This window comes from Muntiacus reevesi, chromosome 3 (genome assembly GCF_963930625.1).
Source record: "Muntiacus reevesi chromosome 3, mMunRee1.1, whole genome shotgun sequence".
Classification (NCBI taxonomy): Eukaryota; Metazoa; Chordata; class Mammalia; order Artiodactyla; family Cervidae; genus Muntiacus; species Muntiacus reevesi.
In genome coordinates this window covers 12304584-12328688 of record NC_089251.1, presented here as the reverse complement: position 1 = coordinate 12328688, position 24105 = coordinate 12304584, and the positions used below count along the sequence as shown (strand labels likewise).

Below are 24105 nucleotides of genomic sequence, written 5' to 3'. Positions count from 1 at the left end.
ATGGCAAACAGGTTGTGAAGTTGTAGTACAGCTCATCTGTCGGAGTACCCAGCGCAGGGATCCCGGCGGGAGATCCTGGGAGATCTCCTGGATCCCTGGGAGATCTTCCAGGCGGGAGACCCGCCTGGATTATTAGGGACCGGATCCTTTGCTTACCCGTCATATATCATGTAAAAGGTGGCGGGGGTGGGGGCGGCGCTAGGGAGTAGGGAAGAGAGGAGGGTGCGATCGGAATCAGTATTGGAGATTACTTAATAAATGCCCCGTCAGGATCTGGATCCCACATCACCTGTCAACCTATGGCTTCCTCCCTACAGCCCTACCCTTCTCAGTTCCTTGGGAAACCCAGGCATCTATCTAAGCCTTTAACCTGGCTCTTTCCTCCAACAGAGACTATTTCCTTCTACGGTAATAGAGCGTGGTTCAGCAGAGGTTGCTGCGGGCCATTACCCCTCACCCCCACCCTCACCCCCGTTACCAGGGAACGGTTACCAGACCATTAATGGTTGTTCAGCCATTGGTCTGTGCACAGCAATGCTCCCCGCCCCCACCCCCCCGAAAACCCCCCACCTGGGGGTGGGGTGGGGTGAGGAGCCTGAGGGGCATTTGGGTTGGGGCCCTGGCTGCCTTAGGGATGAGAGCTGGACAGGGTCTGGGAACCTGGCCCTGAGGGAGCAGACAACTGAAATCTGCCTCTCTAGCCAGGACTTGGTCCTCAGATTGTGAACGTTGTGTCTTGGGACCTTGCCCTTTGTTGTCAGAACAGAGAATAATTACCTGATGGAGATTTACAGGAACATTGATACCTGACCATGACCGGACCTCCAGAACAAAGACACCAGGAAGTTTGCAACAACTAACGTCGTGCCTCTCTCACCTTTCCTATAAAAGGGCTTTGCTGAAAGCTCTTGGGGAGTTTCCCTGATGGGTCAGCTCGTAAAGAATCCGCCTGTAATATGGGAGACCTGAATTCAATCCCTGGGTTGGAAAGATCCCCTGGAGAACAAAATGGCAACCCACCCCAGTATTCTAGCGTGGAGAATCCCATGGACAGAGCCACCTGGTGGGCTACAGCCCATGCGGTCACAAAATGTTGGGACATGACTGAGCGACTTTTACTTTGGGGGAGTTTGGGGGTTTTAAGGCATGAGTCACCCACCTCCTTGCATGGCCCTGCAATAAACTTCTCTATTCCAAACTCCCAACATTTTGGTATTGTTTGGCTTCTCCGTGCATCTGGTGCATGGAGTAACACTACCACTCATCCTTCAAAATCCCATTCATCGTTCATAAATCACATCATCCCTAAAGCCATCTTGAATTGCCCATGAATTACTTTGCTCCCACTTAGGGAACCAGTAAACCCTTTGGCTGCCTTAATGACTGCAATTATCACACCTGTATTGAAATCTATGTCCCACCTAGGCAGAGGTATTTAGGACAGTGACTTACTGATCTTTGCATTCCCAGAAGTCTAGCGCTACTAGCAATCAAGTATTTGCTAAATGAAGGAAACATCTCAACCAATTCTTAAAAGCAGTTCCTCCATCCCCTCAAGTCAACAGGACAGGAAGAAGTAACTGACCCTCATAACAATTTTTTGTTAGCCCAGATTTGCTTCTGAAGCCAAGTTCAGCATGCTTGATTAACATGTCTTTTCAAGAATAAGAGTGAGAAAGCATTCCTGTATTCAAATTCAAGCAATTGGAATGGGAAGCGGGAGGGGAAGAGAGAAAATAAATCATTGACACCAGAGCTTTGAATTGTCACACTTTTATTAAGGAAACTTCCCCATAATAAGTGAAGAGGTAGTTCACAGTATGTCTAACATACAACAGATTTAGGACAGCTATTCACCAGCTGAAATAAAACGTTCTGGGTTGTTTGTTTAGGACAATATTTTAGAAGTAGTGATGGTGATCACCCTCCATTTATAGATCTTCTAATAAACTAAAACAAATTAAAACCACATCTGATTTACCTCAGAGCCACTTCAGTTTGGAGTTTGCCTTTAAAATTAAATAATAAATAAATAACTGTGACACAGTGATTTTTTTAAAAAACCAAACTAAGGAAAACAGAACCCTCTCATTTCTAGTTATCCTGGGGATCCATAAAATACAAATGCTGAATGTCTAAGGTTTTAAAAAATCTCCCTCCACTACAAGAATACAACTAGTTTTGGAAGTCATCTTCCTCTGTAGAACATATTCAATATCAGTAAATTGATCACTTTGCAATATAATCTAAGAAACATGTATAAACAAAGAAAAACTCAAGTACCACCAAAATTAAGAAAATGTCTCACAGAAACAGAACACCTCTCCAGCCAAGAAATGGGGGAGACTGTAAACCACTTCAGTGGTTTGCAATTTCAAAAGGTGAGAACTACAAGTTTTACTCATACATAACCATCAAGAGGCTGATTTTAAGTGATCAAAGAAAGCAAGGCAGTTTTCTTTATTCTTCCTAGGATAAAACCAAATTGATACCTTATCTCACTAAGACTACATGAGACTGTAAGCTCTGTGTGGGCAGAGACCATAACAATCTTATCTTCAAATTCTCAGTATCTAGCATAGTGGCTAGCAATAATATGTGTTCAATAAATGTCTCCTGAATGCCTGAATGAATCCAGAAATAGTCTCCAACCAAAGAGACCAATTTTATTTGAACCCATGCCTTTTAGTCTTCAAGCCAGTTACAAAACAAGACATGAATTTACACAAAGCAAGCACTCCAACTTGAAATTTCCCTGTGATAAAATGATGTTTAGAGAAGAGTGAAACATTGGTTAACATGTTAGTGTCTCACTATTGCATAGAATTGGTACTCTTTGGCTGGATCATATAAAAACCAGAATGCTAGGTAGCATCATTAGATCATATAATGAGTGACATTAGGCATAAGATACCTATTAGTCTTACCACTCCATTTTATTCTCATTTAAAACCTTTTAACAAATGGTAGAAATTATACTTCAAATCAGATTCACGTGTAAATGCATCAAATTATAACAACTTTAAGAATACCCTCTGACTACCCAAGTTAAAATTAATTTTTGGTTCAATCTATACATGGACTCTCACAGCTCAGAAACAAAAAACAGAAAATCCTGACAGAAACTAAACACTGTTTCCAGACAAAATTAGTTTCACATTTGGATCCTTCTCACATTGTTACTTGTCCTTTCTGTTACTAATCAACACCCAGCAAGTCAGCTGCTTGCTTAGGAAGAATGTAATATTCATCCTAAACAAAAAATAATTACCTTACAAAAATAAATCCTTCCATGACTGTTCTGTTTGCAAAATCGAGGCTATCTTAGAAAGCAAACAAGGATGCACAGAGGGGAAGCACAAACTAGGAACTTTTTGCTAAAGTATTCCTGACCATGTACTAAATCTTTTTAAGCCAAGGGACAGTGAGAAGTGAGGAGACCTTAGCTCATATTTAGCCTCCTTAGTCTACTTTGGCCAACCTTGGCCAGGCTACCTCTTTGGGCTTTGGATACCCCAACTTAAAAAAAGAGAGGCAGGCTAAATGATTTCTTAAGATTCTCTATGGACTCAAACACTCCTATTATCTAAATCTAACTCATGGGTCAGAAACCAGTAAGACTCAAAATTTTATTTCTCAACATGTGCTTAGGAAAAACAGTTGTTTTGTTTTTCCATAACGGAAGATCAACTTTGTATGTGATCTGTCAAAGGGGATGAGGTGGGACTGTGTACCATTATAGGAACATCTAAATGCAAAAATCTGACTGCTCCTTTTGTGACCCACTTTTTTCATTCACTTTAGAAATTAAGGTACACAAGGAAATGAGAATTCAGAGACTATTACAATACACTGGACAAAACTCTGAAGGCCAAACTCACCTTACCAATAGCGAACTTCTATAACAAAGTTTAGAGACTGACTCCAGATAGCCCCTTTTTAGAGAGACCATTATATATGTTAGCACACTTTAAGTGTACCTGGAGCAATCCTGATTCCAAAAGCATCACCAAGTAAGCTACAGAATAATTAAAAGCACTTGACTTCTTTTGGGGGAAGACCTCCCAAATAAGGACTGTTGTAGAACTACTGCCCTTTGTTGGTTATGCTCCCCAATGATGATTCCTATCTGCAGGTATTGATGGAAATATTGTACTCTGGTCTATGTGAACTTCAAACATGAAGCTGGGCCATAAACTGTTGAAAAGAGTACAGAATAATCTAAAATACTTCTTTATAGCCAGCTCCAAGATAAGTAGATCCATTCATTTATCAGACATAGATGAATTATCAGTGGTTCTGATAGAACCAGAAGTTACATCACATATTCAGGCTGATAGCAATATCACCTTATATCTCAGCTTATTCCCTACCAAAGAAAAAGATTATTTGCTTCCCTTAGCATAGCATCTATTGGTGGAGTGGAGGTGATGTTACTAACTTCTTGGTTCCTTCAGAATGTGCCCAGTGGAAAATCTAAAACAGTGTCCGTCTAAGACACAAGCTGATGTTGGGTAGACAAATGGAGTACTCCTTGGGGAGGAAAACAGACATCACAGGATAAATAATTCAGAACAGAACATGGGAAAGGGCAAAAGGCAGGCAAGACCACTCCAAGTGGCAAGCTGCCTGGTCTATTAGTGCTTTGACTCACCCCCACGACCTGCACAGAGGCTCTGGAGAAGTCAAATTAGCGAAATGACTCCTAAAAAGACTCAGGCTATTGCCGTATTTGTAGTCAGTTCTAGTTAGGAGCACAAAGGCCCTATTTAATTCACGCAGGTGCTATCGTTCCTTAGGTTCAGGACCGCTTGGGCCAGTTTACCCGCGTCCAGGACCTGTGTCGCATCAGGCTGTGGCTGACACCCTTTAGAGTCTGTGACTGTTGTGCACGCAAAGGAATCAAAGTCCACAGTGAGGTCTTGCACATTTCTCTCATTGGCATTATCAAAGCTGTTTTTGCCATGCAGCTGTTTAAGGTGCTTCCTCAAAACTGGCTTATGTGCAAAAACCATGTCACAATAGTTACACTTATGGGGCTTATCTCCACTGTGAAGGTTAAGATGATCCTGTAAGGAACACTTCTGAGAAAAGGTTTTCCCACAGATTTTACACTGGAAAGGTTTAATGCCGGCATGCACACGCATGTGTCGATGAAGGTTGCCTTTCTGAGTAAACGTCTTGCCGCAGAGTAGACACATAAAGAGTTTGTGCATTTTTAAATGGTTGGCGTAGTTCTCCAGGTGACGAAACACCCTGGTACACTTTGGGCACTGGTGATGCCACTGCAGGCCTTTGTCTACACCTCGAATATTAGGCCCAAAGACATCTTTTGAGGCCATGATGATGTTATCACTGCCTGTGTAAGAGAGGGCATAATTGTGGAGATGGTTTTGCTCTATTTCACTTACTCTGTTTTCCACAGTTGAATTTATCAGAGAGTGCTGGGGCTCAGATGAATGTAAAGCAGTGGGTTCAGAAGAAATAAACTGGTTCTGATCTTTTTTACTTCTAACCTCTGATACATCCCCAATAGATTCTACCTTAACAATCTGAATATCACTGTCCTCCATATCCATACTGTCTTCAGACGGGTGAATACAAGGTGAGTCCTGCTTTGGGGAGCCTCTGGCATCTCCCTGATGTTCTTTCGACTGGGGAGAAGCACTCTGTGGTTCACATCCCTCTTTACTTTCCATTGGCTGTTTTGGCTTTATAAACTTCCACAAGGCCTGCGTGCACCGTTCTACAATGTGACTCATCTGAAGAAAACTTGCAGCGGTCAAGTAATTGACCAGTTCCATCTCAGGGAATTCCAGCACACCACTATAACAGGACAAGAGCAATTGTCTCCCCACTTCGGAACTCTGCAATATGGAGATTTTCACCTCTCTCGAATCGTTCAGTAAAAACTGGTCTCTTAAGAAGGGGGAACCTGCAGCAAACACAATTTTATGCCCCTGTACCTCAATATCATCTATGAGAACTGTAACATCACAAAATTTATTCTCTTCTCTTAATTTGTTCATTTTTTGTAACATTGAATCTCCATAATTTTCAAACTTGAAGTGAAGGAGATCTGATCTTTCAGACATTTTGGCAGACCTAAAGAACAGAAATGTAAAAAGGATGAATTTAAGAAAATTCAAACAATTAAGAAAACCTGGATTTTCCTTCCAAAAACAAATCTTGTGTTGTCATACCTGTTCATATGTATTTGAATGAAATTTCCCTTGAAAGAGGAAGCTAGTATAACAGCTTTTGAAGGCTGTTAAAAATGACTCCTCACCAACATCAAGTGTCAATTGCACCTAAGGAGTGGACTTATATTAGCAGAAGTAGCTTGGCATTCATTCAGCTTTTTAAGATGCTTAATACAAGAACAGTGCTTGAGTTATTCCAAGGGCATTTCTTTTGCTTCTCAAATTAGAATTCTGTCAGGTTTCATGAACTACCTAAAGCATCCAAACAAGTAATAAAGTAATAAGAAGTAACGATTTTATTTTGCATATACTATGAACCTGCTTCTTCAAAGACAAAACACTATTTTCCGCTGCTTTGAATTTTACTGTAATGGCACTGCTTGTTCTATTCCTGGGTAAACCCTCTTCTGTCTAAACTGATGTGAATTTACTCATACAAGTATTTTTGCAATAAAATGAAAGTCACATGTTTAAAGGGACAACTTTTAGACAGTGTCAAAGGCACAGGTCTTTGTTCTTTGCATTTTGGACAAACCTAAATTCTTTCTTAAGAAACATTTGTTGATATATGAGTAAATATTTGATATAGAAAAACCAGATGAGTCACTTGGTGGGAATCTGAGTAAGAGTACAGTGGATCTAGTTAATCCCTACTAGATGCTATTCTTTCTTCTTTATCTCCATTCATCAATCATTACTCATCAACTGGACTACTCAAATTCATTTATAAATGCCCGTTGGTTCCAGCTTCTCCTATCTCTAAACCAACTCCTACACCACCACACGTTCATCTTTCAAAAACATAGATCTGTTTATATCCAACCCCTGCCTAAAATCCTTCTGTGACCTCCCATTATCTCCTGGATGAAGACTAACCTCTCCAATATAAAATGATCAAGTAAATTTAATAAAAATTAAGGTAAACAGTGGCAAAAACCAACCAACCATGGAGACGGTGTCTTTGTAAAAACTGTGTATTTGTCCTGCTGTGAAGCAATTTCTTTGGATAAAGTTCCCATGTTCTAATTCCATAACTACTTGGCTTCCCATGTGTCACTCTAAAGGGAAGGATGAGTTAGCCATGTCACCATGACATTGTCAACGTATTATTTTTACAATGACAGTCCACCAGTCACAGTAAAAATAAACTGACACCTTGTCTATATACCAATCTTATGTGAGATCAGTGGGTATATAAGATCTACCCGTGAGAAGTAGCTCCGCAATTTCAGTGCATCAGTAAGTTCACCTCGAACTTTGTGTCTTCATTAACTCCATAGTTAAGAATCAGGAGACAACCAACAGTTTCTAGTGACATCTGGTTCCCGAAGCCCAATCTTTAGAGTTTTATCTTCTAGAACACTGAGTTACAAAGGCCCATAGAACACCATCTTGTGACAGCAGAATACAGGTCTCACTCATACTGCTCAGTGCCTACTTTATAATAGCACTCTACTGACTCCAAGCCTTACTAGTTATTTCTTTAGTCCAGAACACTATTCCCAGCCAATTCTGACTCTCTTATTTCCTCTGAGGGCCCTTTCCTAACCCCTTAGAACAGAACAGTTGTCTCTACTGAACCTGTAACCTAGTTCTTCTATTGTAACACTCAAAATACTAACAGTAATACCTTTCAAACTGCAAGCTTCACGGTATAGAGAGAATAATCTTGGCCCCATTCAATAGGGCTAAGGCTGGGAATCTGCATCTTCTAGGGCGAAACACTCTTTGCTTTAGTTTCAAATTCTACTTAATACATCCACATTACTGGCAAATCCTATTCTGTTCAAACTGGTATGTATACCCATCACCTAATATAGTACTAAACACAAAGCAGGTGCTCAGTTCGTATTTGTTGAACCTGTAAGATTCATTTGATAGTAATAGGAAGACTTGCTGTTAGGAAGACCAGTGCAGTGTCTGCATAAGCGTTACAGGTCTGAGGCTATGAGAGCCTACAAACGAATGGGTATAAGGAGCAAGGAAAAAGAAAAAAAAAAAAAAAAAACATTTCAAAAAAACTTGTGGGAGACAAAAAATGAAAAAAAGCAATATGCAAAGGTTCTAAACTTAGGAGTTCACCTGAATTAAAACGTCAGTGAAAGAGAAGTGAGACTTAGGAGGGGGACTGGTATGGCACAGGTGTATTTAGACACATTTATACATAAATTACAAGCATCTTCTTTGTATGGCACTCTGAGTGTACAGATAAATTATAATCACAATGAAGATGAGGGAGGAGGGATGTAGAGAAGCATATGTAGCATCAGAGAAGAGATGGTAAGTACCAGATGAAAAGGAAAAATCTCAGAGACACAGGAATATATTAGTAAAGAAAGTGGGGCAATGGTATTATCCGTCACTGGTCAATTTTAGCAATTATGGTTGCTTGACATATTTGATCTGGCAGTGGTGAATGTCCCAATTCATAACTAGAAATTATACAAATGACTGTTGTTCAAATGGTCAAATAAAAGGGGCATTATTTCTTAGAGGTTTAGCTTGTCCTGAATTTACTGACAGGTCAGTATTTTGAACTGTGGTGCTGGAGAAGACTCCAGAGAGTCCTTTGAACAGCAAGGAGATCAAACCAGTCCATCCTGAAGAAAATGAACCCTGACTATTCACTGTAAGGACTGATGCTGAAGCTGAAGCTTCAGTACTTTGGCCACCTGATGTGAAGAGCTGACTCACTGGAAAAGACCCTGAGGGCAGGAGGTGAGGAGAACAACAGGGCGACAGAGGATGAGACAGTTAGATAGCATCATTGACTCAATGGACTTGAGTTTGAGTAGGCTCCAGGAGGTGGTGAAGGACAGGCAGGCCTGGTGTGCTGCAGTCCATGAGGTCACAAAGAGTGGGACACGACTGAGCAACTGAATGACAATGGCATTTTCCTACTAACACAGAAAAATAAGCACTAATTGCTTCCATCTATAACATGATAGTACTCGCATTGCTTTAGGCAACTCTCCTCAGGGATCATTGTTCCTTGAAGCTCCAAAGACAGGAGTTGGAATACAGTTTCATTTACCTCCTATGCATCAGTCTCAAGCGACTTACCAACAGGAGCAGTCAGACAGGTATCTCAGGGACATGCTTGATTTGTCTGCTATAGTCCAAGAATGTGGGGAAAAATTATTCTGTCTCCTTTAAGAAGTTTTCCTTAATGTGTCAGCCCACTCTATTATCTCTCTTTGATAAACTCTTATTTCCAGGCCACAGAGTTTATCCTTTAATTGTTTCCTGTCAGTAGTTTCTCTTTCCATCAGAGGGTTAATTAGTTGAGGGCAAGAACCAACTGTTATTTTTTACACAACCCATTCAATAAAAACTGTAACTAACTCTTAATGTTCCCTATGAAGTTACTATTGAGCTATGGTAGAGATGCCCTTCATTATCGTAATACTCTTTTTGAGTGCCCTGGGGAAAATTTCTTTCTAGGGTTTGTTTCTAAAAAATAGTTTTGACAACATAAAATGAAATTTTAAGCAAAAGTTTAAAAATGTTCAAATAAAATGGAGTACTTGTTTCATATGAACTAGCTTAATTTTATTTAAAAATAAGAAAAAGGATGGCCAATCTTTACTGAACCCTTGCTGAGTACCAGGTATACCCAAATCGACCCGTTTAATCTTCAAAATTTCTATGAGGTAAGTATTACTGTCATCTCCACTTTGCTTATGAGGAAATTCAAGCTTGGTGAATATAAATCACTGGCTTATTTAAGAAAGGTGGAAAGTATTCAACGTTAGAGGTAGAAATTATGCCTGAGCGACATGATGCCAAAATTCATGTATGACAGAAGTAGGCTAGCTGAAGTTTTATCTTATGAATATTAACTGTGACCTCCATTCATATCCATTCAACTCTACCCTGATGATTGATATGCTTTTGTATATTTAGCTATGCTTCAATAAAAGGCTAATGCTTAAAAACAAAAAATACAACTTAAAGCCAAATTTGTGTCAAGTCTAGAGGGCTTTAATAGTAAACCATTTATGTATTATCCTTGTCTTACCTTTCTCACCTATTTTAACTTTATATTATTTTTCTTTTTTTGTGAATTCATCTTTGTAGGATGAAACTTAATGCCATTTATAAATAAAACATAAGAAAAATTATGAATATATTTGATTTTTAGACTCCCCAACTATAACTAACTTGTAAGTATAACAGCAATTATTATTATCATAGAAATCACTCACATAATTCTAGATTATAGCAGACCTTCTAGGAACTGAAAGTACAGAACTGATTAGGTAGACTAGAGACTTGGTCACCACAGTCTGGTTATTCTTTTCAAAGAATGATTTCCAAATTCTCTATATTTTTACTACTATTGGCATAGTTCAGGTCTCTTATCAACTATTGTCTGGGTTACTGTGATTAAGTCTGAATACTGCTGAGTTTCTCTTAGCAAGTTTTAAATGACCCATTTCCCAAACATCAGTGAAATAGGAATAGTCTCACTTAAAATCACTTTCTCTTTGTTTATATTTACACAATCCTTCTACAATCATTTCCATCACAAATGGTGCAGCTGATTTGAAATTTCCCTTTGTTCAGACAGGAGTAACTGAAAAGGATCAGTGAATATTCTAGGTTGAACAATGTTCACTGCCAAGCAAGGGACAGTGTGAAAATATCCACATTTCTTATCTCAAATGCCTCTAATAATACTGATAAGGAAAACTTTAAGTCTGTTTTCTCATCTACCTCATAAAAGTACCTTTACCTTTCAACTTAGCACTCACAACTACTTGGAAATCTTTCTTCCTCTTTCATTAACACTGTACGCCATTTTTCAAAGAGGCTGTAATATACTACAGCCTTTCTATAAAACCCAATCCTTTTCTCCTTTTGGGTAACTTTCATGACACTACATTCTCTAACTGCTCACTCTTTTACTTACAACATATTTATACAATCTGTAAGTAACATTACAGAAATATACCGTTCCTGGAAGAATTTCTGAATATAGGTAAAGTAAAAGTCCCCTTTCTCAGCCTTCTTCCATTCAGTCAATTGATTCTCAGTTTCTTCCTTAATGAATCTCCTTCCCTCTCCACTTATAAAACAACACTTCTATATATAACAACACTTACAGCCAGAGAAAATAAAAGTAAAATTACAAAGTATATATATTGTTTTGCAACTTTCTTTTTTCGTTTATTGCTTTTGAGAGTTATTTATGTTGAATAAATCTGGTTATTTATGTTGAATAGATCTAGCTCACTCTTCTTAAACTGTTGTACAGAAGTGGGCAAGTGACTTAACGACTGGCCTCAGTTTTCCACCATTCTTTGACTGATCTGTTCCTTAAGGGTTCAGTAAATTGTGAAAAGGTAAGTATATTCTTCAAAGCTTAGTTCTTAAGCTTTTGCTATTTTCTTAAGGCCGACTTCCTCAGAAAACCTGTCTTGGTTTCTCAATATTTTACTACCTTCTCTATTTAAAAAATTCCTAAATCTCCATCCTCCCTGCACATAGTCCTCCATCAACCAGGCAGGGGTACAGTGGTTCACAGGGCTGTTCCCTGCTCCTGACTTGGGACCCCTAACTTGGCTTGCATGCACTTCCCAGCCGGGTGCTGTGGGGAGGAGCCCAGGGAAGCAACAGGGCCTGTGTGGCCCATGACCCCTGGGCCTCTGAGCTCCTGGCACAGAGAGGTTATGTTAGAAAACGGGCTTAAAACTCAACATTCAAAAACAATAAGATCATGGCATCCAGTCCCATCACTTCATGGCAAATAGAAGGGGGAAAAGTGGCAGCAGTGACAGATTTTATCTTCCTGGGCTCCAAAATCACTGCTGACGGTGACTGCAGTCATGAAATCAAAAGATGCTTGCTCCTTGGAAGGAAAGCTGTGACAAACCTAGACAGTGTATTAAAAAGCAGAGACATCACTTTGCCAACAGAGGTCCATATAGACAAAGCCATGGTTTTTCCAGTCGTCAAGTACAGATGTGAGAGTCAGACCACAAAGAAGGTTGAGCACTGAAGTACTGATGCTTTGGAACTGTGGTGCTGGAGAAGACTCTTGAGAGTTCCTTGGACTGCAAGGAGATCAAACCAGTCATTTCTAAACCAAATCAACACTGAATATTCATTGGAAGGACTGATGCTCCAATACTTTGACTGCCTGATGCAAAGAGACGATTCATTGGAAAGGATTCTGATGCTGGGAAAGATTGAGGGCAGGAGGAGAAGAGGGCAACAGAGGCTGAAATGGTTGGATAGTATCACTAACTCAATGGATATGAGCTTGAGCAAACTGGGAAATAGTGAAGAACTGGGAAGACTGGCATGCTGCAGTTCATGGAGTTGCAAAGAGTCGGACATGACTTCGTGACTAAACAACAACAACATGGCCAATTTTAACCAAACTTAACCTCAATTTGGATTCCCTCGTAGCTCAGTCAGTAAAGAATGTCCCTGCAAAGCAGGAGACCCGGAGTTCAATTCCTGCAAGGGAAAGATCCCCTGGAGAAAGAAATGGCAACCCATTCCAGTTTCTTGCTTGGAAAATCCCATGGACAGAGGAGCCTGGTAGGCTATAGTCCATGTGGTCACAAGAGTCAGACACAACTCAGAGAGACTAAACCACCAACCACCACCAACCTCAATTCTATCTAATAAAAAATAACTGCCCTAGGCTATTACTCTATCATTTGAAATACATGCTATCTAAACTTTCACACTGGCTAAAACTCAGTAAGTCAAAAATAAAAACTTGTGGAGAATACCTCTGAGAACAGTGGATGTGGAGACAAGAAAACCTGTTAGTATGTTATTATTTTAACAGAGCGATATAGAAATAATGAAGGCCCAAATAATATGAAATTGAGAAGAAATAATATGGATTTATTTTAACAGATTCCAGAGATATCTCAAAGAACTGATAGACTTGATAACCAAGGTAGGGAACAAGGGATGAAAGGTCAAGATGACTCCTAGTTATTTGGTTTGAGAAACTGGATGTCTGACAGAATGTCATTCAATAAGCGAGGAAATGCTGGGAGAAATGACCATGGGTCAGGTCTTAAAATGTTTAACCAGAGGAGCCTGCATGACATTAAGGGGAATATCGATCAGCTAGCTGATATGGCTCTGAAGCTACAGAGAAGACCTGATTTGGATAATAAGTTAATAAATGAAAGCATTACATAAATTGACCTAACTGTGAATGTAACTGACCTAAAATGGCACATATTGGAAGAGAATCTAAGGGAAAAGAAATAAAATAAATCCAAAGCAGAAACATAAATCCATTACTTACCTTCTTCTCAATCTGGATCTCTTCCAAGCCTCTCCATTTTTTTTTAATCAATGAGTCTATCTTTGCTTAAATTTTTCCCATTCTTTTGACTCCCATGTTCAATCACTACTTAGTACAGTGGATAAAACCAGGTTTCCAAGAATCAAAACGCTGCCCCACCACTTTCTAGTTGTATGACCTTGGGCAAGTTACTTAACTACTTCTGTATTTTTCAGTTGTCCCATCTGTCAAAGAATAATAGTACTTAAAAATATTACTTAATATTTCCATAACAATAGGTTGTTGTGGAAAATTAATTTAAAAGTAAACTAATGCTTTAAATTAAGTTACTTTTTATTTATTTTTTTAAGTTACTTTTTAAAAGAACTTAGGGTAGAGCCTGGAAATGTGCTCTGTAAGCAAATGTTAGATAAATAAGTAAATAAAGCCTGTCAATATCCTTTGTGAAGTCCATCACGTGTGGCATTTCTTTCATTTTCATTTGATACCAAACCACCTGAAGTCTCCATTATTTCACATATTATCACCTCATCATTCTGCTAAGATTGCTTTGTAAAAAGTCACCCATGATCTCTCGATAAAAAAATGCAGTCTTTTATTTTTTTCTTTCTCATTCTCCAAAGGCTCTGCATCCATTGTGTCAATGGACCCTTCTCATTATTTTCCTCTCTTGACTTCCAAGACTTCTTGGTTGCTGGAATCCTTACATTTTATCATTATATTTTATCATCTACTTCTGTTTCTCCTATTATATCAACTATTATTAACTACTCAGTCCCATTTCCCCAAATATTCCCTTCTTTCTCAATAACCCCTTCCTGATGCCAACTATTTCCGTGGATTCCACCTATGTGCTTTAGGACGATTCAAACTTTTACCTCAAGCCACGGCATTTAGGCTGAGCTGCAGATTTGTCTTTCCAACTCTATATTGGACAGTTCCATGTGGCTATCCCATCAGGCCTTAAATTCAAATATCCAAAAAATGAACTGGTAATCTACACTATGTTTATGGTTTTATTGCTGACAATGGCATTAACAATCTTCAAATTTCACAGGCCTGAAACCTAAGACTCAGCTCTGACACCTCTTTCACCCTCAACATCCAATTCATGATGGTCTTTATGGCATTTCCTACAGCACGTGTGCTGTGTGTGCTTAGGCACTCTCAGTCATGTCCAACTCTTTGCAACGCCGTGGACTGAAGCCTGCTCGGCTCTTCTGTCCATGGGATTCTCCAGGCAAGAATACTGGAGTGAGTTGCCATGCCCTCTTCGAGGGGATCTTCCCAACCCAACCCCAGGAGAACCCAGGTCTCCCACAATGCAGAAGGATTCTTTACCATCTGAGCCACCAGAGAAGTCCAAGAATACTGGAGTGGGTAGCCTATCCCTTCTCAGGGGGATCTTCTCAATCCAGGAATCAAACAGGGGTCTCCTGCGTTGCAGGCGGATTCTTTACCAGCTGAGCTACCAGGGAAGTCCTTCCCTTCAGCATAACTGCCTTCTTTCTGATAATACTATAACTCCGTTTTGGGATTTCATTACTTCTCAGTAGGCTGATCCCATTACACCTTCAAAAGAATCTCCAATAAGAACAACTAGACTTTAGCTAAAGAGTCCAGAATCAATTCTTAGAAATTCCTATCCTATAGGCTGACCTCCAGAACAAGATGATTTTCTACAGTGCAAAGCTGACCACACTAGTCTCCTGCTCAAAACTCTTCAACAAGTACCCACTTCTTCTGGGAGTAAATCTTCATTATCTGGACTTCCACCTACTTTCCCAGCTTCATAGCTCATGCTTTGCACAAGAGCCCTGGAACCCTCTCCTGCTCTTCCCACACAAGTTATGCTAAGGTATTCCTTCACAGCACTGCAACTGTTCCTCTGAGCGCAAACCTCTTCTCCACCTTATCCCCAAGTAAAACTGAAAAGTCTCTTCAGCCTCCCTGGCGACTGCCCCTTGAACGTTTCATACATACACGACTGATATGTACATCGCAGGAGCACTCATTTGTTTTTATCTGGTTCCCAAACTTGACCCTGAAAATTAGAACAATTTCTTACGAATTCCCAGTGCCTGACAAGGCGCCAGATATAAAAAAGGTGGTGTAGCCAGCCAGTGGCAAAAGGGTAAACTAGCTGCACTCCACAGTGATCCTTGCAGGCTGGCACGGAGGCCTTGCCCTGGCCGAGAACTGGCACTTCTTAAAAGATGCCACAGTCGGGTTAAAGCCAACTGCTGGGCCCTCGGCTGGGGTCCCCGGAGAAGGTCCCTGGGGGCATCCTTAGGCTCCCCACTCCAGACTCAGGGGAGGGAAAGGGGCGGGGCATAGCAGGGGCTGGGCCAAGGGCTCCTTAAGCACCCCCGAGCCTAGGCCAGCCCCTGGGCCCCCATCCCGGTGCAGGTCCCGGCCAATCCAGGGCCCCAAGGGGGCTCGATTTTGAGAGACCTTGTACCCCTACCCGGCGCTCCGGCCGCCTCCGCACTTACAGACCCGGGGGAAGGCCACCGTCAGGATCCGGCACCGCCAGGAGCTCCGGCCCCTCGGGGCTCCGGGAAGGGGGAGGGGCAGGGAACCCGAGCCAAAGGGGGACCCAACGGAACCGGAAGGGCAGCCCTCGCCGGACAAAGACAACTTCCAGGTCCCATGGTCCTCTCCGCCAATCGGAAGGCTGGGAGGGCGGCGGGCCAGGAGAGGGATTCTCCGTGCGGTGGGCGAGATGCAGATCGGGTGTCCCGGGCTCCCGCTAGCTTCTCCGCCCTGGCGAACCGAGGTGCAGGTGCTGTGGCTTCTTAGCGCCTGGGGCTCAGGCCCCGCGCGCTTCGCTCCTTCTCAGCCGCTTCTCTCGAGCTACGCCTCGGCCGTCTGCCGTCTGCGTGGGCCTGAAAGGCGCAGCTGCACTTAAAGCGCTGGTAAGCTCCTCCTGCCTAGGGTATGGACTCGCCTTCTTGGGACCCAGAAGCGGAAGGAAGGAAGTTTACTCCCTCGGTTCTTGTATGTTGGTGTTTCCCAGGGATTTGCATTCTCCGTTACCTACAACTTGCTGACTGTTCACAACTCTCTTTCGCCTGACCAGACAGCTCTCTTGCTCCAGGGCCAGGTGCCTAGAAGACATGTCCAATTGGTTTTCCACTGTTAAGGTAGCTTTGAATTCAAGTTCATCCGCAGACCTGCTTCTTACCTCCTGTAGTCCTTGTGTTGGTGAATGGCATCGTCCACGCAGTCTTGCCCACCAGAAAACTTCAGTACCATTCTAGAGCCCCTTTCCATCTCGCCAATCCAATGGTTCACTGGGTTCTCCTCATTTTGGGGCGGGGGTGGGGGGGAGTGAGGATATTGTGGTAAGACATAAATAGTATTTATCATTTTAATAATTTGTAAGTGTGAAGTTCCATGGCATTAAGTACTTCACAATAGTGTGTAACCACCACCGCTGCTGTAGCCAATTTCATTATTTTGCTTGTGGTTATCGTTTTTCTGCCATTTTTGAAAAGTTTGTCCTTTTCCCTGGTGACTTGGTCGGTAAAAAATTCGCCTTATAATGCAGGAGACCTGGGTTCCATTCCTAGGTGGGGAAGATCCCCTGGAGAGGGAAATGGGAACCTACTCCAGTATTCTCGCCTGGGAAATCCCCTGAATAGAGGAGCCTGGCGGGCCACAGTCCATGGGGTCACAAGAGTCGGACAGAACTTAGTGACTAAGCCACCATCATCGTTTTCCCAACACCATTTTTGAAAAGCCCCTCCTTTCCCTGTTGAATGGATTTGGCACCTTTGTTGAAAATCGACTGACCATGTATGTGAGAATTCATTTCTAGACTCTATTCTATTACATGTGGCTGTATCTCTGTCCTTATACTGGTACGTATTCTTCTATTGTAACTTTATAGTAAGTTCCTAAGTGAGGAAGTTATTAGGACTTCAGCTTTATTTTATCCAGATTGTTTTGGTTATGGCAAGCCCCTTGAAATTCCGTATGAATTTGAGGATCAGCCTTTACATTTCTAAGAAAAAGGCTGTTTTAACTTTGATAGAGATTGGGTTGAGTCTGTAGATCACTTTGGGTAATATTGCCATCTTAATTTCAAGTCTTACTGTCTGAATAAGAAATATCTTTTCATGTACTTAAGCAGAAGAGAGAAAGCTCAGTCGTGTCTGACTCTTTGCGACCCCGTGGACTGTAGCCTACCAGGCTCCTCTGTCCATGGGATTCTCCAGGCAAGAATACTGGAGTGGGTTACCATTTCCTTCTCCAGGGGATCTTCCCAACCCAGGGATCGAACCCGGGTCTCCCGCATTGGAGGCAGACGCTTTAACCTCTGAGCCACCAGTGAAGTACTTAGGTCTTTATTAATTGCTTTCAGCAGTATTTTCTTTCAGGAGCACTTTTCAGGGTGTTTAATTCATTCTGATAACATAAATGAAATTGCTTAATTTCCTTTTCACACTGTTGCTGGTGTGTAGAAACCCAATTGATTTTTGGTGTTGGTCTTGTACCCAGTAATGCTTCTGAATTTTTTTTTTTTTTTTTTTGGCCCTATAGGCTTTCTTGTGGATTCTTTAGGATTTTCTGTATATATGATTATGCTCCCTGTAAATATAGTTTTACCTCTTTACAATTTGGATGCCTTTTATTTCTTTTTTTATCTAATAGTTCTGGTTAGAGCTTTCAGTACGGTGTTGAATATCAGGCATCCTTGACTTGTTCATGACTTGTTCTAAGAGGCATAGGTAAATGATTGTGTTTGATTTAGATATGGGTTGTTTTTTTTTAAATACTTTTATCATGTTGAGGAATTTTCCCTAACTACTTTTTCTGAAAGATCTTATCATGCAAAGGCATTGTACTTTGTCAAATAACTTTTCAACATTAATTGAGATGATCAATGAGTTTTTTCCTTAGTTTTTTCCTTAGTTTATTCCTTATTAATGGAATATTTTAAATTGATTGATTTTATGTTGAACCACCCTTGCATTATTGGGATAAATCCCGCTTGGTCATGGGGAATAATTCTGTTAATATGCTTTTGAATTTGATTTCCTTATATGTTGTTGAGGATTTTGGCATCTATATTCATAAGAGATATTGGTATATAATGTTGTGATGCATTTAGTTAGCTTTGGTATCAGAATAATGAGGCTTCATGAAATCAGAAAGCCTTCCCTCTTCCTCAATTTTTTGTAAGAGTTTGAGAAGAATTGTTATTAATTCTTAATTATTTGGTATAATCCGTCTGGTGAAGGACTTCTTTTTTGGGAGGTTTTTGATTATTCACTCAATCTATTGTTATGAGTATGTTGAAATTTTTCGAGAATCCATTTAAATAATTTGTATGTTTCAGGGAATTTGCCCGTTATATTCTAGGTTGATTTTGTTGATCTTTTCAAGAAAACGACTTTTGGTTTCATTGATTTTTTTTCTCTTTTTCTTTTCTTTTTTCTTGGTTTATTTCCATTCTATTTCCTTCCTTTTGCTAGTTTTGAGTTTAGTTTGTTATTCTTCTTATTTCATAAGGCATAAAGTTAGGATATTGTTTTGAAATTCTTGTTTTTTAATGTAGCCATTTACAACTGTAAATTTCTCTGATTACTGCTTTCATTGCATCCTGTAAGTTTTGGATGTTTTTATCATTACTCATTTTCAAGTATATTCTAATTTCCCTTTTGAGGACTTCTCGGACTCATTTGTTCTTTGAGAATGTGTTTAATATCCACATATTTTTAATTTTCCAGTTTTCCCTGTTACTAATTTCCAACTTCATCCCATTGTAGTTGGAAGATACTTTGTTTAATGACCTATCTTTTAAAATCTATTGAGACTTGTTTTGTGGCCTAATATATGGCCTGTATTGGAGAATGTTCCATGTGAACTTGAAAAGAATGTGCTGCTGTTGTGCAGTGGAATGTGCTGTATACCTGTTAGGTTCAGTTAGTTTATTGTGATGTTCAAGTCCTCTAATTCCTAACTTATCTTCTGTCTGGTTGTTCTATTCATTATTGAATGTGGGCTGTTAAATTTTCTAACTATGATTGTAGAACTATTTATTCTTCCCTTTAATTCTGTTCATTTTTGCTTCAAATATTTTGAGAGTCTATTACTAGTTATGTAAAAGTGAAAGTTGTTCAGCCCTATCAGACTCTGTGACCCCATGGACTATATTGTCCATTTAAGTCTCCAGGCCAGAATACTGGAGTGGGTAGCCTTTCTCTTCTCCAAGGGATCCTCCCAACCCAGGGATCAAACCCAGGTCTCCTGCATTGCGGGCAGATTCTTTACCTGCTGAGCCACAAGGGAAGCCCAAGTATACTGGAGTGGGTAGCCTCTTGCTTCTCCAGTGGATCTTCCCGACCCAGGAATTGAACCAGGGTCTCCTTCATTGCATGCTGATTCTTTACCAACTGAGCTATCAGGGAAGCCCAAGGTAAAAGTGAAAGTCGCTCAGGTGTCTGACTCTTTGCACCCTGATGGACTGTAGTCCATGGAATTCTCCAGGCTAGAATACTAGGATCAAACCCAGGTCTCCCACATTGCAGGCGAATTCTTCCCTGATAGCTCAGTTGGTAAAGAATCTGCTGGCAATGCAGGAGACCCCAGAGACTGTAGTCCACGGGATTGCAAAGAGTTGGACAGGACTGAACGACTTTCACTTTCACTAGTTATGTAAATGTTTATAAGTTTTTATAATCTTGCTCTATAGAACCTTTTCTTTTAATATATAATGACTTTCTTTGTCTCCTGTAACTTTTTAAAGTCTATTTTGTGTAATCTTAATATAACCACCCGAAGCTCCCTTTTGGTTAGTACTTGCATAAAAATGCATAGAATATCTTTTTTTTTTTAAACCTATTAATGTCTTTGGATCTAAAGTGAATATTTTCTAGATTGCATATTGCTGGACCATGTTTTATCCATTCTGCCCATCTCTATCTTTTGATTAGAGAGTTTATGCCATTTACATTTAAAGACTGATAATGAGGAACTTATTTCTGCCATTTTGCTACTCATTTTCTATAGGCTTATAGCTTCTGGGTCTTTCATTTCTTCCATTACAGCCTTCTTTTTTAACTTTTTGTAGTGAAAACTTTTGACTTACCTCTTATTTCCTTCTGTGTATATTCTATAGACATTTCCTTTTTGGTTACCATGGGAATTACATTTAACAGTGCAAAATTGTAGCAATTAAATTGATACCAATTTCAGTAACATACAAAAACTGTCCTGTACAGCTCTATCTCCTCTTTCTGTTCTTGAATTTTACAGATTACATCTTTATACATTGTGTGTGCAATAAATTAGACTAATATTTTTATGCATTTGTCATTAAAATCATAAATTAAATAAAATGGAGGTAAATGGAGGAAAATTAAAATGGAGGTAAATGATAATTACACTAACAATTCTGTAGTTGCCTATATATTTTTCTTCACCAGAGATCTTTATTTCTTCATATGACTTTAATTATTGTTGAGCATCCTTTCATTTCAACCTGAAGGATCCTCTTTATCATTTCTTGAAAAGGTGGGCTTAGTGGTAATGGATTCCCTTAGCTTTTTTTTAATCAGAAAATGTCTTGATTTCTCCCTCATTTTTGAAGGACAATTTTGCTAGATATAGAATTGTCCACCAAGAGTTTTTTTCATTCAGTACTTTTATCAACCCACTGCCTCTGGCCTCTAAGATTTAAGATGAGAAACTGTCTGATAATCTTACTGAAGATCCCTTGTATGTGATGAATATTCTCTCTTGTTGCTTTCAAGATTCTCTTTCTTTGGCTTTCTACAGTTAGATGATTATCTGTTCTTCCCCTTCTCTCTTCTCCTTTTGGGATACTTATAATGGTACACTGTTTCTCTTAATAGTATCCTGCAGACCTCTTAGGCTCTATTTAGTGTTCACATTTCTTTTTTCTTTTATTTTTCTGTTCCTCAGATGCAGTAGGAAGAACATGGAATCCATCTCTACCTAGACAACAGTTATACTGGCAGAAACTGAAGTAACTATTTCGGAACTCTGGAGTCTATTTGAATGCTTGCATGTTCCAGGGGATTTTGGTTGGTCAACTGAGGTTAATTTCAGTCAACATGAGCCTTTAGTGTGAATAGGTAGGAATCTATTCATTCCTACCCCCAGCCCTGTGCTAGGCAGTCATGTTGCAGGTATGGCTTGCTGGAGCCAGAGTGGGAAGTAAGAAACTTGTTCTCCAAATACTAGAGTTCTACATTTTATTTTTATTGAAGTATAGTTGATTTACTATATTGTGTTAGTTTCAGGTCTACAGCAAAGTGATTCAGTTTTATATATATGTTTGTTTTTTTATTATGTTTTATTACAGGATATTGAACATAGTTCCCTATGCTATACAGCAGGACTTTGCTGTTTATATATTTTATATATAGTAATCTGTATCTGCTAATGCCCAATTCCTAATTTACCCCTCCCGGACCCCTCTTCCCCTTTGATAAACATGTTTTCTATGTCTGAGAGTCTGCTTCTGTTTCATTGATAAGTTCATTTGTGTCATATTTGAGAATTCACATGTAAGTGATATCATATGGTATTTAGACAAAGACATTAAAACTGTCTTAAAGTTGCTCATTGAGCTAAAAGAAACATGGATGAAGTCTGGAAAATAATGTACAAAAAATGAAAATATCATTAAAGAAATAGAAATTATAAAAAGGAACTAAAATGAAATTCTGGAGTTGAAAAGTACAACAGAGATAAGGGAAAAAAATTCATTTAGAGGGGATCAAAATATACTTTGGCCACCTGATGTGAAGAGCCAACTCATTGGAAAAGACTCTGATGCTGGGAAACATTGAAGGCAAAAGGAGCAGAGGGCAGCAGAGGGTGAGATGTTTACATAGCATCATCAGCGCAATGGATATGAGTTTGCACAAACTCTGGGAGATAGTGAAGGACAGGGAAGCCTGCTGTGCTGAATAATAACAAAATCAGACATGAGCAGGCAATCAACAAACTTGAAGATATTTCCTTCAAATTCAGTTCCTTTTCCCCCCACTTTCTTTTGCCTTAGTTCAGGTGTTTCTGATCTGCCTAAGATCAGAAAGTGATATTCAAAGTGTTCTATTTACTCCCTGTTTTGCCTTTTTACTCCTACCAGAATGAACTTTTTAAAAACTCAAATCTGTTATTGGCACTATCCTTAGAAACCTCAAGGGCACCCTGTGTTTATAGATTGAACTTCATTTTCCTTATTTTAGCATTTAGGGACTTTTACATTCTGGTTCCAGCTTACCACATCAATCTATTGAGCTTGAGATATAAATTCCATTTTCCAGGAAATTAAAGGTCTAAGGAAACAAACTCAGTGACTTCCTGAGGAAACAAATGTTCAGATCCAGAAGATAGGAAATTTTGTACTTCAACTGGACTAATTTCTTCAATAAGCCAGTGTCTTTCAAAATTTTTTTTAAGTACTAGATTAAAAAATACTTAAGGGGCATCACAACCAGACATAGAGTGTGGGCCTGGACTGGATGCTGATTTGGGAAAATTAGCTGTAAAAAATACATTTTGGTCAACAGAAAATTTGACTATAGTTAGGTATTAGATGAGAGGAAAATTTACTGAAATGATATTACTGATTTGGTAAAGCCAGCTGTAAAAATATTTTTAGGTTGTTAGAAAATTTGAATGAGATCTAGGAATTAGATGAGAGGAAAATTTAGTGAAATGCTAAGGTAGATACTGTTAGTTGAATACAGCAGACTGTTTCATTATGTGAGCTCATTTTGAAAAACAATATATAGACACAAAGAAGACTGTTTTAAACTTAATATTTGTAGTGAGAATCTGATATTTTTGTTTTATTTGAGGTTGTCCCTGTTTTGGATTTTTCTCCAGGACATACTCTAGTGATTCTGTAATAAAATTTTATTTAAAAGATTATGTTAAGATTTATGTATATATTGGGGAAACACATATAAATCAAGAAATACATGAATGTATGGTCACCAAACTATTAAAAGTAGTTTTCTCAGAGTGTCAGGATTTCAGGAGATTTTGCTTTCTTTGTAATGTTTTATCTGTTATTTAAATACTTTAAAATGGGTGTGTATTTCTGTTACATAACTGTGTAAGGAGAAGGAAGAAAGCTATTTTACTGTGGGAGTGCAGCCAAGTCTATTATAATAGACAAGGCACAAAGAGGACTGCAACAGAGCACAGCTTTTTTTTTTTCTTTTTTTTTTTTTGCTATGTCTGGTTGATTTAGATGCACTATCCACAGGAAAACTTTGCGAATGACTCATTTAGCAGGAAAAGAGTATACACGATTTGAATCAAGAAAATGAGGGAGAGGCTTTAGAATATTTCATCAACTGTCAAGACTTAATTAGCACTTTTAATAATCATTATTTTTGTTTACAACTACACTGTAAATTCACTCAGAAGAGGGACTTTCAACTTCATTCTATTGCTGTTCTATCACTTGTGTGTGGCTTTTAAATAAAATCCCAGCCCCATCTTTGAGTAGCACTCTGAAACAACCTAGTTCATTTTGTTCTATTTTGTGTGTCTCAAATGTCTCAAGGCAGTTGTGTTGTAGCCAGTCGCCCTTGATTTCAAAGTTAGAAAGTTGACTTCTAGACG

At 39.5% G+C, this 24105-nt stretch overlaps 2 protein-coding genes across 10 annotated transcripts in view; one reads left to right on the top strand and one right to left on the bottom strand.

Annotated features, from left to right (window-relative positions):
- Positions 1–1773: 1773 nt before the first annotated feature.
- On the bottom strand, positions 1774–16223 carry ZBTB26 (zinc finger and BTB domain containing 26). 6 transcript variants are annotated; one of them, XM_065928506.1, is made up of 2 exons: positions 15981–16223; positions 1774–6105 (listed from the first exon to the last, which is right to left on the bottom strand). In XM_065928506.1, exon 2 carries the CDS (start codon positions 6093–6095, stop codon positions 4770–4772), a length of 1326 nt encoding a protein of 441 aa, XP_065784578.1. In that variant the 5' UTR covers positions 6096–6105; positions 15981–16223; the 3' UTR covers positions 1774–4769. The 6 variants fall into 6 exon arrangements, with proteins under 6 accessions (XP_065784578.1, XP_065784576.1, XP_065784574.1 ...); XM_065928504.1 differs by having other exon boundaries at positions 15985–16076; XM_065928502.1 differs by having other exon boundaries at positions 15953–16041.
- Positions 16144–24105, top strand: part of RABGAP1 (RAB GTPase activating protein 1) — a 162855-nt gene continuing 154893 nt past the window's right edge. For 2 of the 4 annotated variants that reach the window (XM_065928499.1, XM_065928495.1), the window contains exons 1-2: positions 16145–16403; positions 21421–21593. The gene's annotated coding sequence lies outside the window, so the exon portion shown is untranslated. Of the gene's footprint in view, positions 16404–16504; positions 16632–21420; positions 21594–24105 lie in introns of all 4 variants that reach the window. The other 2 variants (XM_065928497.1, XM_065928498.1) reach the window with 2 other exon arrangements.